Source organism: Hoplias malabaricus, chromosome 15, assembly GCF_029633855.1.
Source record: "Hoplias malabaricus isolate fHopMal1 chromosome 15, fHopMal1.hap1, whole genome shotgun sequence".
In the NCBI taxonomy this organism is placed as follows: domain Eukaryota; kingdom Metazoa; phylum Chordata; class Actinopteri; order Characiformes; family Erythrinidae; genus Hoplias; species Hoplias malabaricus.
The window spans coordinates 23,839,411-23,854,539 of NC_089814.1; the positions used below are offsets into that span (position 1 = coordinate 23,839,411).

Consider the following 15,129-nt stretch of genomic DNA (forward strand, 5'->3'; position numbering starts at 1 on the left):
TGTGCTGAGCTCAGAATAGCAGCAGGTGTCTTTATTCTCCCAATTACAGGTCAGTGAAGTATCACAATGGGTTTGAAGCTGTAATTCTAAGGATATTACATAGTGTTCCTTAAAAAAACAATAACTGAATGGAAATGGCTAAAAATTCACAAAAACACATAAATATTGCAAAAAAGTGTTTTATGCTCTGACGTAAAAACCATTGCTAAAGTGCAAATGCACACCAGAGCACAAATCCATGCTTTAGGACTATTGAATCTGTTTTCACACCTCCACCAACACCTGTGATTCATATTTTAGTGCATATGTAGAATATTGTACATATATACAGCACTCACAGCTTTTTACTTCCCTCGCAAAACATTAAGAACAGTCTGCGTCACCTGAAGTTAGTTTGCCAAAATGTAATGGATGGAAACACCACATATTTTGCATTTTTTTCCTGCCAAAATTTCTTTACTGCACATAATATTAATGAAGGTTTTTGGATGGAAACCCAGCTAGCGACAGAGAGACAGAGAGAGCAAAAGAGAGAGAGAGAGAGAGAGAGAGAGAGAGTATATGAACTCACCCTGAGTCCAGGTGGACCAGGAGGGCCCTCCGTTTTCCCATCGTCCCCGTGTTCACCCTGAAAGATGACAAGATGAAAGTACAAAAAAATACAGCATTTATTAGTTTCATAAATTTCCCACGTTGGTCTTTGTGTCACATGCCACAACTCAGTATCAGATGAGATGAGAGTGTGATCTGTATGATGCCTATTTACTGTATCATGTACCCATGCTCTGCGTGTGTGTGAAGATTTAAATGAAAACAGCACAGCATGTCTGTAGTCTGAGCCCTGATAACGATCACACTGTTTTTGACTGGGTCACACACTGAGAATCTTACAGTGTATAAAATTCAGTGTCGTCACCTAAAGGTCACGGTCTGTTTAATCAGCATACGGTCAAGTCAGGAGTTAATCATGCATGTGCGTTTTCTGGAGGTCATAGGGAGGCGTGATTTTTACCTTTTCACCTTTTGGTCCCGGAGGCCCCTTAGGACCTGATGGCCCCTGGTGACCCTGCAGAGAGAGAGAGGGAAAGCGGGAGAGTGGGGAGAGACACAGAATCAGACGTGTTCATGTCGGAAACACCTTTCCGCTGTATGCTTCATGAATAGGAGATCATGAACGTAGGTCAGTAGACGGTATGGTCAGTCACGAGGAGAGCGGGTTTAAGAAGCTTTTATCCTCCTCACCTCGTACCCCGCTATGCCTGGTTCCCCCTGCTGACCCATCCGTCCTGGAGCACCCTGAGAGACAAAGAAACAAAGTGAAAGAGAACAAGAGAGACAGAAATGCCCTTTGTTTAGTGCTGGACGATACAGCCAAAATTTATATCACAGTATATTTTTTAACTTTGGTGGATAAGATATTCAGATATAATATGAACAATATAAAAGCACAGAAAATCCACCAAGTACAAACAAGAAACATCCTTGTCACACATAAACATCTTGGCTTTGGCAATATTAATATTTTTAAACTAAATGTATAATTGAGTTCAACGAACTGACATCAGCACCCTGTAGTGAACATCAGTCATTGACAGATGCTGTAAACTATTTATATTGAAATAGTAAAAATGTTTTAAGATTTTATTCCCTGTAGATTCTACTGAGCAGCGCCATTGCAAACCTGTTAGCCTGGTTTAATTTTTCATCAGGAGCTGCTAAATCAGGAGCTGGAAGTGCACAGTGTCTCATAATAATGATTTATAAAAGTTAGCATGCTAAATAAATGGAGAACTATGAGTTTTTTGGATTGTTATTTTGTACTTTATTTTGTGTGCAGCACAGACCAACGTTGCACACTGTGACTACAGAATGAAGATGGCAAAAAGAAGGCCCTGCGGATGCTTGCAGGATATGTGGCCAAAAGGTGGTAGAGCAGCGAAAAGTTTAAAGAGCCAATCAGTCATTTAAGCCCTTCCACAGAATGGTTCAGTGGCCCTGATGACCACTATCTAACCATGTTGAGAAAGCCAGGTTCAGCATGTTTTGTAAGCATTCCGTGGTGAACGATACCTTGCTATTACTGTCCTTACCACGGCTCCGATGGTTCCTCTTGACCCCTTGGGTCCTATGGTTCCAACTGGTCCAGATTTCCCTACTGTTCCTGTCTCACCCAGGTGTCCCATGTTGCCCTTTGCTCCCTGAAAGGCATAGTGAGGTTCAGAGGGAATGTAAATACCAGTGTGGACAAAGTGGACAGCACATTAATCAGTGCAGAACGATGTTGGGGAAATATGTAATTTAACTATTTTGATCAATATTTAGATTGTGATTTTAACTGTGAGTATTTTCTATAAATCAAGGACCAGTCCTGCGTTTATGATTGTGACCAAGAAGACCTGGATTTAGCTCTGAACGCTGAATGTAGAGTGCCAGATATTCAGTCAGTCATGGTTGTGGTCATGTACACAGCATAGTGTTTGGGTGCTTCTGACTGATCTAACTGTGATACAGGCTAAATGTCCCCATGTATAATAGGCTAAGACAATGTTGTTTATAATGTAGGCTAGAATTAAAACTGCAGCTCAGCATTTTGAAAACTGCACTATTTAAATCTGTGATTGCAGTATGAACACCAAAAACTACCAACTAGCCTCTAGTTGTACAGAAGCTAATCTAATGGGAGGGGTTAACAATAAAGTATATAATAAAGTGATAATGTTAAAAAGTGAACCCATGTATATACTGGCACAAAGGCTCACTCAGACACTGACCTTCAGTCCAAGCTTTCCTCTCTCTCCCATTTTCCCCGGCTTTCCTTCAGGACCCTGAGTAAGGTGAATACGAAACATGCACACAAACTTTAGTCAAAACAAAATCTTTATATATGTTTTTAAATATTATATATAATATTTTTAGTTGATCATTTTAACCTAGTAACTGTTATACACACTGTAGACACAATAGAAAAGACTTGGGATTAAATCTTTTTACATCAACTTCCATTTACACTTAAGAAGGTCTTTTCCTTTCATAAAGATACTCTGTGTGTGTGTGTGTGTGTGTGTGTGCATGCACTCACTCTGACGCCAGTAAGCCCAGGGTCGCCTGGTGGTCCATCTTTTCCCTTGACTCCGGGGTCCCCCCTCATACCAGGCTCTCCCTCTGGTCCCATGTCACCTTTCTCCCCCTGATCAACCCAGACAAAAAAAAAAAAAAAAAACTAAATTAAAATAAAATAAACACACTTAAATTGGAGGCAGCTGCAAATGACCTATGATGCTTCAAGGAGGGAAGTTTGCAAGAAAGAAATAAAATCTGTTCTATATCTATAGAGGAATAAGGCACACCAAAATCCCTAAGGGAGAACACTGTGGGTTCTGCTTATCCTCAAGTCCACTGTTCCAGGTGTGATGTCTGGCAAGGTATCTATGTGCTGATGACAATCAAATTACAATCTTGTTTAAAATTGTCTTGTAAGTCACTCACTCACATATATACTCACTCATATTTAGGAATTACACCACAAGGGGGTGTTATTCAAGGCTTCCCATCCAAAACATTGTTTCCTAACACTATATCACACTTACACAATATTGCCAAAGTATTCATTCACCCATCCAAATCACTGAATTCAGGTGTTCCAATCACTTCGATGGCCACAGGTGAATAAAACCATTCACCGATGCATGCAGACTGCTGCTATAAACATTTGAGGAAAATGGGTCGCTCTAAGGAGCTCAGTAAATTCCAGCATGGTACCATGATAAGATGCTACCTGTGCAACAGGTTCAGTCATACAATTTCCTCGCTACTAAATATTTAAAATTTAACTGTCAGTGTTATTATAACAAAGTGAAAGTTATTGGGAACGACAGCAACTCAGCCACACAGTAGCAGGCCATGTAAAATAACAGAGTGGGGTCAGCGGATGCTGAGACGAATAGCACACAGAGGTGGTCAAATATCATGTGGCATTCAGATTAGCTCAAGACAGTGTGAAGAGAGCTTCATGGAATGGGTTTCCTTGGTCAAGCAGCTGCATCTAAGCTTTACATCACCAAGCATAATGAAAAGCATCAGATGCAGTGGTGTAAAACAGCTGCCACTGGACTCTAGAGCAGTGGACACGTATTCTCTGGAGTGACGAATCACCTTTCTCTGTCAAGCAATCTGATGGACGAGTCTGGGTTTGCTGGATGCCAGGAGAATGGCACTTGTCCGACTGCATCATGGCAAGTGTAGTGTTTCGTGGAGGGGGGATTATGGTGTGGGGTTGTTTTTCATGAGTTGGGTTTGGCACACTAAGGAATCTTTAATGACTCAGCATTCCAAAAGATTTTGAACAATTTCATGCTTCCTGCTTTAACACGACTGCGCACCAGTGCACAAAGCAAGGTCCACAAAGACATGGATGTGTTTATGAGTTTGGTGTGGAAGAAATTGACTGGGCTGCAGAGAGTCCTGACCCTGAACTGAACAGAAAACTTTTGGGATGAATTAGAACGGTGACTGTGAGCCAGGCTTCGACCTCACAAATGCGCTTCTGGAAGAATGGTAAAAAATTCCTCTAAACACACTCCTAAAACTGGTGGAAAGCCTTCCCAGAAGAGTTGAAGCTATTATAGCTGCAAAGAGTGGGGCATTCATTCATTATCTGTAACCACTTATCCAGTTCAGGGTCGCAGTGGGTCCAGAGCCTACCTGTAATCATTGGGCGCAAGGCAGGAGTACACACTAGAGGGGGCGACAGTCCGTCACAGGGCAACACACACTCACTCACACCTATGGACACTTTTGAGTCACCAATCCACCTACCAACATGTGTTTTTGGACTGTGAAAGGAAACCCACACAGACATGGGGAGAACACACCAAACTCCTCACAGACAGTAACCCAGAGCGGGACTCGAACCCATAACCTCCAGGTCTCTGGAGTTTATATATGTGTGAAGGCAGACAAGTGAATACTTATGACAATAAGTAATAAAGTCTAAGTTGAGGTGCTTAAAATAAACAAGGAATGTCCTGCTTTTTCCTCCTTCCCTCAATTCTTTTGTTTACTGCTAATTCACACCTGCAGTTTAGCCATGTTCAAAATGGTTCCCTATTCAGTATTCCCTGCATTATTCATTATACAGTACACTGTACTATAGTGAACTGAATTCAGAACAGTAGTGAAGGATTTCTAACATGCAGTTTTTTTTGCTTGTTTGTTTTTTAACCAAACAACACTGTGGATTAAAGGTAATTTCAATGTTGTACATGGGTTGTACACTATATTAATCACTGTGGGATTATTTGAGTGCACCGATTATGGTCTACTATGTTTTCAGAGAGTACAACAAAATGGCAGATATGTCCTAAAATAAAAGTGAACTAAATAGTGAATAGGGCACAGTTTCAGACACTGCTCATGACTCCTCCGCCTATCACTTGATGCTCCTAGGCTGTGGGAGTGAATGCTTCCTACAAGTGTCATGTCACCACCAGAATTCAACACAAACTTCTGATGGCTGGTGGATTAGGAAGTTGCACTACTTGAGTTCAAAAACATCAACTCAGAGTATTTTCTATTCATACTAAGCGTTTGAGTTAGCTCAACTTCTCAAGAATGTAAACAGTTTGCATCCCTAACAAAACAATGTTCATTTATTCATTCATCATCTGTGAATCTTTCACAGTAGCTCATCTTTCGTATCAGGGGTGAGGTTGTGTTCAGAGCCTACCTAGAATCAGAGGTCCCTGGGCAGAGTGCCATTCCAATACAAGGCATCTCACACACACATCTATATATCTAGAAGGACTAACAAGGTAGGTGTGCCTAATAGAGTGGACACAGTGTTTAAAAACCTCAGCAGCACTGCTGTGTCTGTTCCACACGTACAAGCACATCGCACATTAACATACCAACATAAAATCAGTATCACCATAGTGCTGGGAATTATCCAACACCCAAATAGCTGCTCCATTGTGGTTCTGTGAGGGTCCTGACCAGTGAAGAACAGATTGAAAGGGGGCTCAAAATTGGAAAAATACTTGTCTATAAAGAGATGAAACACATACCTTGGTGCCATCAGGACCACTTGGACCAGCCTCCCCTTCCAGACCTGGTTCCCCCTACACACACACAGGTCAGTTTAATACATAACACAGAAATAAACACTATAGCATTTTGTACAAATGAAGCACACACACACACCCTGGGTCCAGCAAGGCCTGGCGATCCTGCATTTCCTTCCACACCAATTGCACCCTACAACACATTAAGATAACAAACATCACTTAGCAATTTCACACAAACACACATACACCAACACACTGTCTCCTGTCCATTCCTGGGAGTCAGAGATTTTTCATCCAGACACCACCATGAGTCTACAATGGTAGCAGAACTGGCATTATGATGTGTAAGCTATGACTATAGTCTCTGTAATGGCAGCACTGGCTAGCACAGACTAACATTAGCCTCCTTTTAGGAGCTCTTTTTAAACACAAATATAGTTTTACCACTCCTCTTCAAAGTGGCAGTCACCCTGTCATTACAACACACAGTCCTGGGTTGTGTAATAACAACAAGACAACAAAAGCATATTTGGTAAGTCAGGGACAAAGGCTATGTGTAATATGGTCAAGGTCTCAAAGGAATGTATGCCCACTCTCACAGTGTATACAACAAAACTATGTACACACCACAACTGGTAAATTTAAAAAGTCACCGATGCAGCAGGTGATGTGTCACTGGTGTGTGTCCAACAGCAGGCAGGCAGCGTGCTCAAGAAGCAAACTTGACTAAATTTACTAAAACATTCACAATTCTGACATCACCAATGTACTGATTAAAACAGTTTGTAATTGTTTATTTTTTCAAATATGTCCTTAGACACACCATAAAGCATGTTAAAAGTCAGACACAGCAATGATGTGTCTCTCCTCCATTTTAAGAAAACATCAAATCTTCAGGAATCATATGAGACTGCTCTGATTGGTAGATACAGCTGTGCATCACTGCTCAAAGTTGGGTAGAGCTCAACTTGGTCGCGTCACTGAATTCACATCTCAGAATGCTGCTGTGGGTGGCTGACTCGCATTGAAAATGAAGGCCTACTGGTCGCTGTGTCACATGCGTTTTGCACACAGGGTAAGACAGTGTCCATATGCAGACAGGGTCCATGTTTTTAGACAATAAGCATAGATTTAACTATCCTAAATGTATGTACATTTTTGTTTGACATGAGATCAAATCATTCAGCCATATATGACTTTTTTAGACATAAATGAATGGAGTGGAGTAAACAGTAACATCAAAAAATCTTGGAACATATGTGTAGAAACCTTCCTCAAAATAAGCCACAGATTAGACTAGAAACAGTATGAAAATTTATTATCAAAATTATGGTGGCCATCATTATCAACAGTTATCAGTATTATCTGATTTTATCTGTGCTGAAACTTCAAAAAGAACTGATATTAACTTTTAAATAATTTGACCATGTTTTATATCGAATAACAAAAATGAACAAACTATGAATACTGATTTAAATAATGTTTAAACAAAAATAGACCTAAATTAACAATAAATTCTGTAGTATTGTTTTTTTGTTTGCCAAAGACAATAATCACTGTATTAGAATTTTTAACAGGTAATCAGTAATCATAACTATATAAACAGAAATGTTATTGCTTGTTTTGTTTTCGCGGAAATAAATTTGCTAGAGACAAAACCGTGGTCCATTTTTAAGAGGCAAAGGAAAATGCACTTGAATGATTTAAGGTGGTACTAATGTAATTATGCTAGCAGAATATTATCTAGGTAGAAAGTGTCTCAGAACTTAATTTTCTTCCCTTAATTTAAGGGTTTGTGGGGTGCTCTGCAATATAAATATAGCAATATATTTACATGGCATTGCAATATAAATATGGCACCCTTTTGGGTTGGAACTGGTCATGGCACCATTTAATATTAAATGGGCAGCAAGGGTGTAATTTTGATTACAATTTGTTCTTTTTTTGCCTGAGATGTTGTTTGTTGTTAAAAATTAAACAAAATAAGTAAACCAGCACACTTCTACAGCCACACAAGTTTACAAGAGAATCAGCATCAGTTATAGCTCATTAGCTTACTACTCAGTGTTCACTCAGTCCTGTGTGTACCCAATATCACCTCCCAATTCTGATATAACCTCCCTTGAAGGGTCCTTGGGGATTGAAACAAGCATAGGGAGGTGAGATTAGGCACCACACCATGGCTCTGTTGCTGCACCACATTTCCACATCACATGATGGAACAGCGGAGCAGCATCTGCGAGACTCTTCCTAACTTTGTTCGAGGCTGTAATTTACGTGAGTGTTTTAAACAATTGTAATTACCATTAAAACTGAGGTTGACATCAACACAGATAACCATTTCATGTCTACATAGATTGTTCAAATGAATACAGCAGTGCTATGTGCTTTGTTCACTGCATCATCGTAAACATACTAGCTACTTTACTGTTTTTAATCAAAGCGTGTAAGATCCTCCTACCTTCTCTCCTGGTTCACCTGGGACTCCAGAGTCTCCCACTTTTCCTGGAGGGCCCTAGTAAAGGAAAACGGAAGCACTTCTGATCATGCCAGTAACACGTCTTAAACTGAACAACACTGAGAAATGTTTTCTGGAAAGAAAAGCCATTAACTGACTGATGAATGTATTTCTTGTCCCATTGTCTATGTTGTGTTTAGGAATCCTGTCCTTTTTATGTCAGGCTTAAAGATATTATCAGTGATGAATGTGCTCAGTTTAAATGAGTGATGATACACATAGAGCATCTATTACCATAATTATATCTGACCCAGTTAGACTTATAATAGAATGAGATAAGAGAATGTCTGCATGACTTTGTTCTAGGTTGATGTTTGTGGGGGCCAACTGTTTTGTGGTTGGGCTGTGAGCTGGTGAAGGTGAGGAGGCAGGATGCACATTGGTGAAATGTGAAAGTTACCAAACAAAGCTCCAAATATAATCACAGATCTTCCTGCCCAAAATGATGTCATAAATGCTGCCTTAACTTAAGTAAAAAGACTTTTTTAAGCGTTTGCACTGTTGCAGACAAGTTTCCAACGTTGGAATAAAGTCATGTGAGTCTACAGTTGCAGCATGCTCCAGACATCTGGATCATTTGGTGTAATGTGGTCAAGACATCAAGACATCCATTTTAAGTATTTTTAGTGTTTACGTTCCCATAAAATCAATCGTGTTTAATTTGATCATTTTTAAGTCTTTATATGTGGGTGTGTATATGCAGACATTTACCTTTGGACCAATGTTTCCGAGAGGGCCTATTGCTCCTAGTATTCCTGGGGGTCCCTTATAAAGACATAGATATTCCAAACATCAGTTAAACACACACACACACCATGGTCTCCAGCTCTTAAATCTGACATGCGTTTATTCTGTATTCTTGTACTTTCTGTATAAGCCTGGCCTGTAGTGTAACACCAATCAAATAGGTACTACCCATGATGGTCAGGGATAGACATAAACATGTGAAAATCATGAGAGAGAGAGAGAGAGAGAGAGAGAGAGAGAGAGAGAGAGAGAGAGAGAGAGAGAGAGAGAGAGAGAGAAAGAGAGAGAGAGAAACATGCATACAGCAAGCATAAATAAAGGACAGAGGAAGAGAGAATTCTTCAGTTGAGAGTATATATACGACTGAGGGACCATGTGGGATAAGGAAGTAAGAAAATCAGTAAAATAGAAACCCTCTTCTTGGAGAGGAGAGAGAGAGAGAGACAGACAGAGAGAGAGAGAGAGAGAGAGAGAGAGAGAGAGAGAGAGAGAGAGAGAGAGAGAGAGATAATAGCTGAAGCAATTGTATAGGACAGCGTTCCAAGTTACTTTACAATTAAGAATCAGGGACAAGACTAAACTACAACTGTCTGGTCCTTGTTGGTCTTGAAACATCTACACTGATGAAGATGAGGGAAAGAAATGGAGTGAGACATGAACAGTAGGATGTTGTTAAACCTAGGCCTGTGTCCTGCAAATTTTAGTAGCTTTCCCTACTCAAGCAAACCTACAGGAGATTGTATTCATATGTGTCTGTTCAGGGACATCTCCAAAATATGACCTGATTTGGTTTGACTAGGTTTGGTCACCACTCCCGAACTGGAGCTGAGCACACCATAGAGTTGGAGTTTAAAGGGTTAAATTTCAGTGTAAAACTCACAGGCTCGCCAACAATTCCTTTGTCTCCTGGAGGTCCAGAAGGCCCTTGTATTCCCTGGAATAAAATAACATTTATTAAATTTATAACATGAAGAAAACATAACAAAAACAAAACAAAAAAAAATTGTAATGTTTAAATGGTTTTTTTAGATTTTTTAAAATTAAAGAAATATATATATGGATCACTGACATATTTATTCATGTCATTTTGTAAACAGAGCTCTATTCGTCTGTGTCACTCAGAAGAGGAACTAGGGCTCCTCCAAATTTCACCATTCTCCCTACACAGTGCCCATCATGGATAATAACACTAATAATACTGCATGTATTCGACAGGGAAATATGAACCTTATAGCTTGCTAAAAAATAATTGCATACAATACACTACACGAGTGCAAAATCCATTCATTTATGACAGACTCTATGGACACAGAGGGTGTAGGGATACATTTGGAATTAGGCCATGGTCTCACTGTGGTGTGAAAACATCACTAATCACTGATCACTCACACATTCAGAGAGTGATCAAAGGAGAACTAGAAACAGTGCAGTGCAGAAACAGTGTGATCAGATTATTTACCCTGTAAACAGACGCAAAAGAATGAAACAAAGGAATATGTGGATTGTGTCTGAAATCTTACAAACAACACGAGTGAAATAAGGTGATTGTATTTGAAGCTTGTATATGATCTGTGTATGAATATCTCAGGCGTTCAGTCACAAAAGGAAATGAATTTAGAGAGTGTAATGCACTTACAGTTTTTGATTAGATCCTATGAAAAAAATGCTAATATGGCTAACAGAAATATCTGTTTTTCCCCTCATTATTCAACTACTATAAACCATGCCTGTGTTTATTGTAATACAAATTTCTAAAGCTGATGTCTGTCACATGCATTACAGCACAATTTCTGACAACAACACAACTGCTAACCTCAATATACAGTAATTAATTGTGAAATATTCTCAGTATGGCAGTGACATGGACATAATAATGGCATGGCACTCAGAAATCACTGCCTGGCTGATCCACCATCATACGCCAACCACCAGCTTAGAAGTCACAAACTGACCAGTAAAATGGGCTATGATCTCAAATGTCTACAACAACAAAGAGCCAGAAGTCTTTAATAAAAAGGATGAGAAGTGATGTGCAACCACAATATGTACAATATGTCCAACTGAATATTAGCCTAGAGTCTTATTTAAAGGAACGTACCTGGAATCCTTTCGGCCCCACTTCTCCAGGCTCCCCAATTTTACCCTGCACAGAAAGAAGAAAAATCCATTAAGATTAACTTTAGAGACACACCATCATCTTCATCAATCATCCTGTTAAGTCCATTTCAGGGTCACAGTGGTTTATATGCAAGCTAAGAAGCCCAGGTGTCTCAGTCCCCACACAGCTTCCACAAGCCAGCAGACAAGATCCCTCCAGCATTCTCTAGGGCCTCCTCCCAGCTTGCTGTTCATAGTATACATCCCCACCCGGGTATACATCACATTTGTTCTGATGTACTGTAGTGGGCAAGGTTGTGGTTTGCACTGACACTTCCTTAACATTTAATTGTATTGTGTCTCTGTCCCACTCCTGAAGCACTCACCTTCTTACCTACACCTTCTCACACCAGCCCATTACACCTGTCATATATAATCTTCACTGGCTCCCTGTTAAATACTGTATTCAGTTTAAAATCCTGTTGCTCACATACAAAGTCTTAAATAAATGTGCCCCTTCCTACCTCTCAGACATTCTTTAGCCCTGTAGATCCTCCCACACCCTTAGATTTTACTGGCTGACTATCCATTCCCTCTTCTAATATTTGCAGCCTAGGAGACCAGGCTTTCTCTGGAGTCGCTCCCATCTCTGGAACACACTTCCCTCACAAATCCCGCAGTCAAACTCTCAAGTCTTCTTTCAGGTCCCAGCTTAAAATTCACCTTTTCATGTATTCATCGTAGAAGTACTATATGTTCGTTTTCATGTTTTCTTTATGTTGCCTGTGCTATTGTCTACATTAACTGTAATTTGTAAGCTGTAAGCTTGATAAATGTAATGTGTTGTTATTATTATGCTTCTTTCTGGTCTCTGAATGGACATGATATTGGCATCTGCATTTTTGTGTGAGGAGTGAAAGGATCTTCAGTGCCTGACGAAGGCACATTTTTCTGCTCATTTTGAACCAGTTGAACATGTCATGACTGGGGTGATGGTCTCTCTAACTTTGTTCACAGTCCTCAGAGCCTGAAGTAGACACACTGTTCATCAACACAGTATATTTACTTATCACCATTTTACTTTCAGTTTGTATTGTTTCTATCTGACAGTGTTGGTTTTATGCTGCATCTGTATTTTTGGAATGTAGACATTGGTTAGCTTGGGTCAGAGTAGGAAGAGGATGACAGACAAAAAAAATAAAGATTCAGCATGTTTCACCTGGTCTCCCGGGAAGCCAATTTTTCCAGGAGGACCTTCTAGACCCTGTCAGAGGAGGGAGGAGGAGACAAGAGGACAAGTGAGACATGAATTAATAACAGTGTGATATTTTCAAATGTCATTTAGTTTGGTTGGAGATGTTGTGCTGTTTTTAGGATCAAGACACCTACTTTCTTTCCCTCTGTACCAGCCTCACCACCTGGGCCATCCAGCCCCCGTGGGCCCTGAAATGCACACACACACACACACACACACACACACATTTCATCAGCTGCCTCTTATTTGCATCCAATGACAATTACAACACCCATTCAGACACAGCCTCCCTTTACACATACTCTCAATACACAACCTCCCTGTGTGCACAGAGATCTTAGCAAGAAATCTAAAATTCCATTCAGAATTCTATTCAATGTTCACTTGTCTGTGTTGATTATACAGACCAGTGGTTCTTAAACTTTTTAGACCAAGTTCCGGGGGCATAAGGCGAAGTCTTGCTTAAATTTTTGCATGTTCCTGTTGCTTTTTTTTACTTGAAATTTGCATGCCTTACACAAAATGTTTCTAAAAATTTTAGTAAAAATGATAGAGAAAATACATTAATTTGGCCTAAACTGAATATTGTATATACAATTATACATTTATGATACATACAAAAAGTAAGAATTTTGAAAGAAATATATCTTCAGTTATGTGCTTTAACAGGCTATAAGTTAAAACAGCATGGTGCTTGGAGCAGGTGCTCAATGTGGTTCTCTGTGCTTTCATCAGTACGTGAAGGAGGTGCAGCGCTGTGTTAATGATATGAAGAAAGCCTGCGGCTTTGTCCTTCAGCTAAGCATTTTCTTCTATTTTGTCTTCACTTTTACAGAATTCTCGCTTTGTTTTTCTCTATTTTTGCCTCTAAAATTAGTCCCTCTGGGCTCCAGAATATTTCTCAGGCTTTGTCTTGGCTTATTTTTCTTGTTTTGGCTTTGCCCTTTTTGTAATATAGTCAAAATTGCTCGTGTCTCTATCTAGTCTTTGTTTACACCCAGTAAGCAACTGAAACTGGGCTTTCTTTCCCAAAAAAACTGGGAGATGGTTCCTTCCCTGGAAAAATGCTGGGGAAGGCTGCCCCCATTCCCTTAGTCATAATCAACCAAAGCATGCTGTACATATTTTAAACACAAACAAATGATTTTTAATACAGAAATGTTGGCCTACTGAAAAGTATGAACAGTATATACACTCAATACTTGGTTGGGGCATGGAGGCGATCATCCTGTGGCACTGCTGAGGTGTTATGGAAGCCCAGGTAGCTTTGTTAGCAGTATTCAGCTCATTTGCATTGCTGGGTCTGGTGGGTGACAATATCCCATAGATTCTTTATGAGATTTAGGTTGGGCGAGTTTGCTGGCCAGTATTGGTACTTTTGCCAATGTGGACAGGTGCCAAGTCCTGCTGGAAAATTAAATCTGAATCTCCATAAAGCTTGTCAGCAGTAGGAAGCATCAAGTGCTCTATAATTTCCTGGTAGACAGCTGCACTGACTTTGGACTTGACATAACACAGTGGACAAACACTAGCAGATGACATGGCTCCCCAAACTTCACACTAGACTCAAGCAGCTTGGATTGTATGCCTCTTCACTCTTTCTCCAGACTCTGGGACCTTGACTTCCAAATGAAATGCAAAATTTACTTTCATCTTAAAGTGGACCACTGAGCAATTGCGCAGTCCTTTTTCTCCTTGAACCAGCCAGTGTCCTGGATACGTCTGTGTGTGGTGGTTCTTGAAGCACTGGCTCCACTCCTTGTGAATCTCCCCCAAATTTTTGAATGGCCTTTTCTTGACAATCCTTTCAAGGCTGCAGTTATGCCTGTTGCTTGTGCACCTTTTTCTACCACACTTTTTCCTTCCACTCAACTTTCCATTAATATGCTTGGATACAGCAGGAGGGTGCCAATGACTGCCGTTTGAACATCTGTCAAGTCAGCAGTATTCCCCATGATTGTGTAACCCATTGAACCAGACTAAGGGACCATTTTAAAGCCTTAGGAAACTTTTGCAGGTGCTTTGTGTTGATTGTTTGTGTTGAATTTTCTGAGACAACGACTTTTGGGTTTTCATTGGCTGTAAGCCATAATCATGAACATTGAAATAAATAAACACTTGAAATAGACCACTGTGTTTGTAATGCATCTATATATGAGTTTCACTTTTTGAATTGAATTACTGAAATAAAATATATATATATATATTTGATATGATATTCTAATTTGTTTAAATGGTCCTGTATGTTCATTTTATTGTGATATTGGTTTGCAGTTATATCGCCCAGCACTAATACAGAGTAGAAGAAAAAGAGAAACAGCACTGAGTATTATCTGTATCTGCTCTCTGTATCTGTATGTATAAGGTGTGTTTACTTGTGTTTGTTTTATGTGCCTGTATGAGTCTAAGGGAGAAGGGTGTCTATCCATGGTTCTCATTTACAATAAAAA

At 39.8% G+C, this 15,129-nt stretch overlaps 1 protein-coding gene across 1 annotated transcript in view; it reads right to left on the minus strand.

The window, feature by feature from the left end:
* The window catches only part of col27a1a (collagen, type XXVII, alpha 1a), a 72,878-nt gene that overhangs the window by 16,859 nt on the left and 40,890 nt on the right, over nt 1–15,129 (minus strand). The window contains exons 29-42 of the mRNA XM_066645299.1: nt 12,814–12,867; nt 12,644–12,688; nt 11,426–11,470; nt 10,208–10,261; nt 9,292–9,345; nt 8,524–8,577; nt 6,199–6,252; nt 6,063–6,116; nt 3,080–3,187; nt 2,772–2,825; nt 2,091–2,198; nt 1,243–1,296; nt 1,013–1,066; nt 572–628 (exon numbers count right to left, since the gene is read on the minus strand). Of these exons, the coding sequence (XP_066501396.1) occupies nt 572–628; nt 1,013–1,066; nt 1,243–1,296; nt 2,091–2,198; nt 2,772–2,825; nt 3,080–3,187; nt 6,063–6,116; nt 6,199–6,252; nt 8,524–8,577; nt 9,292–9,345; nt 10,208–10,261; nt 11,426–11,470; nt 12,644–12,688; nt 12,814–12,867 (849 nt within the window). The remainder of the gene's footprint in view (nt 1–571; nt 629–1,012; nt 1,067–1,242; nt 1,297–2,090; nt 2,199–2,771; nt 2,826–3,079; nt 3,188–6,062; nt 6,117–6,198; nt 6,253–8,523; nt 8,578–9,291; nt 9,346–10,207; nt 10,262–11,425; nt 11,471–12,643; nt 12,689–12,813; nt 12,868–15,129) is intronic.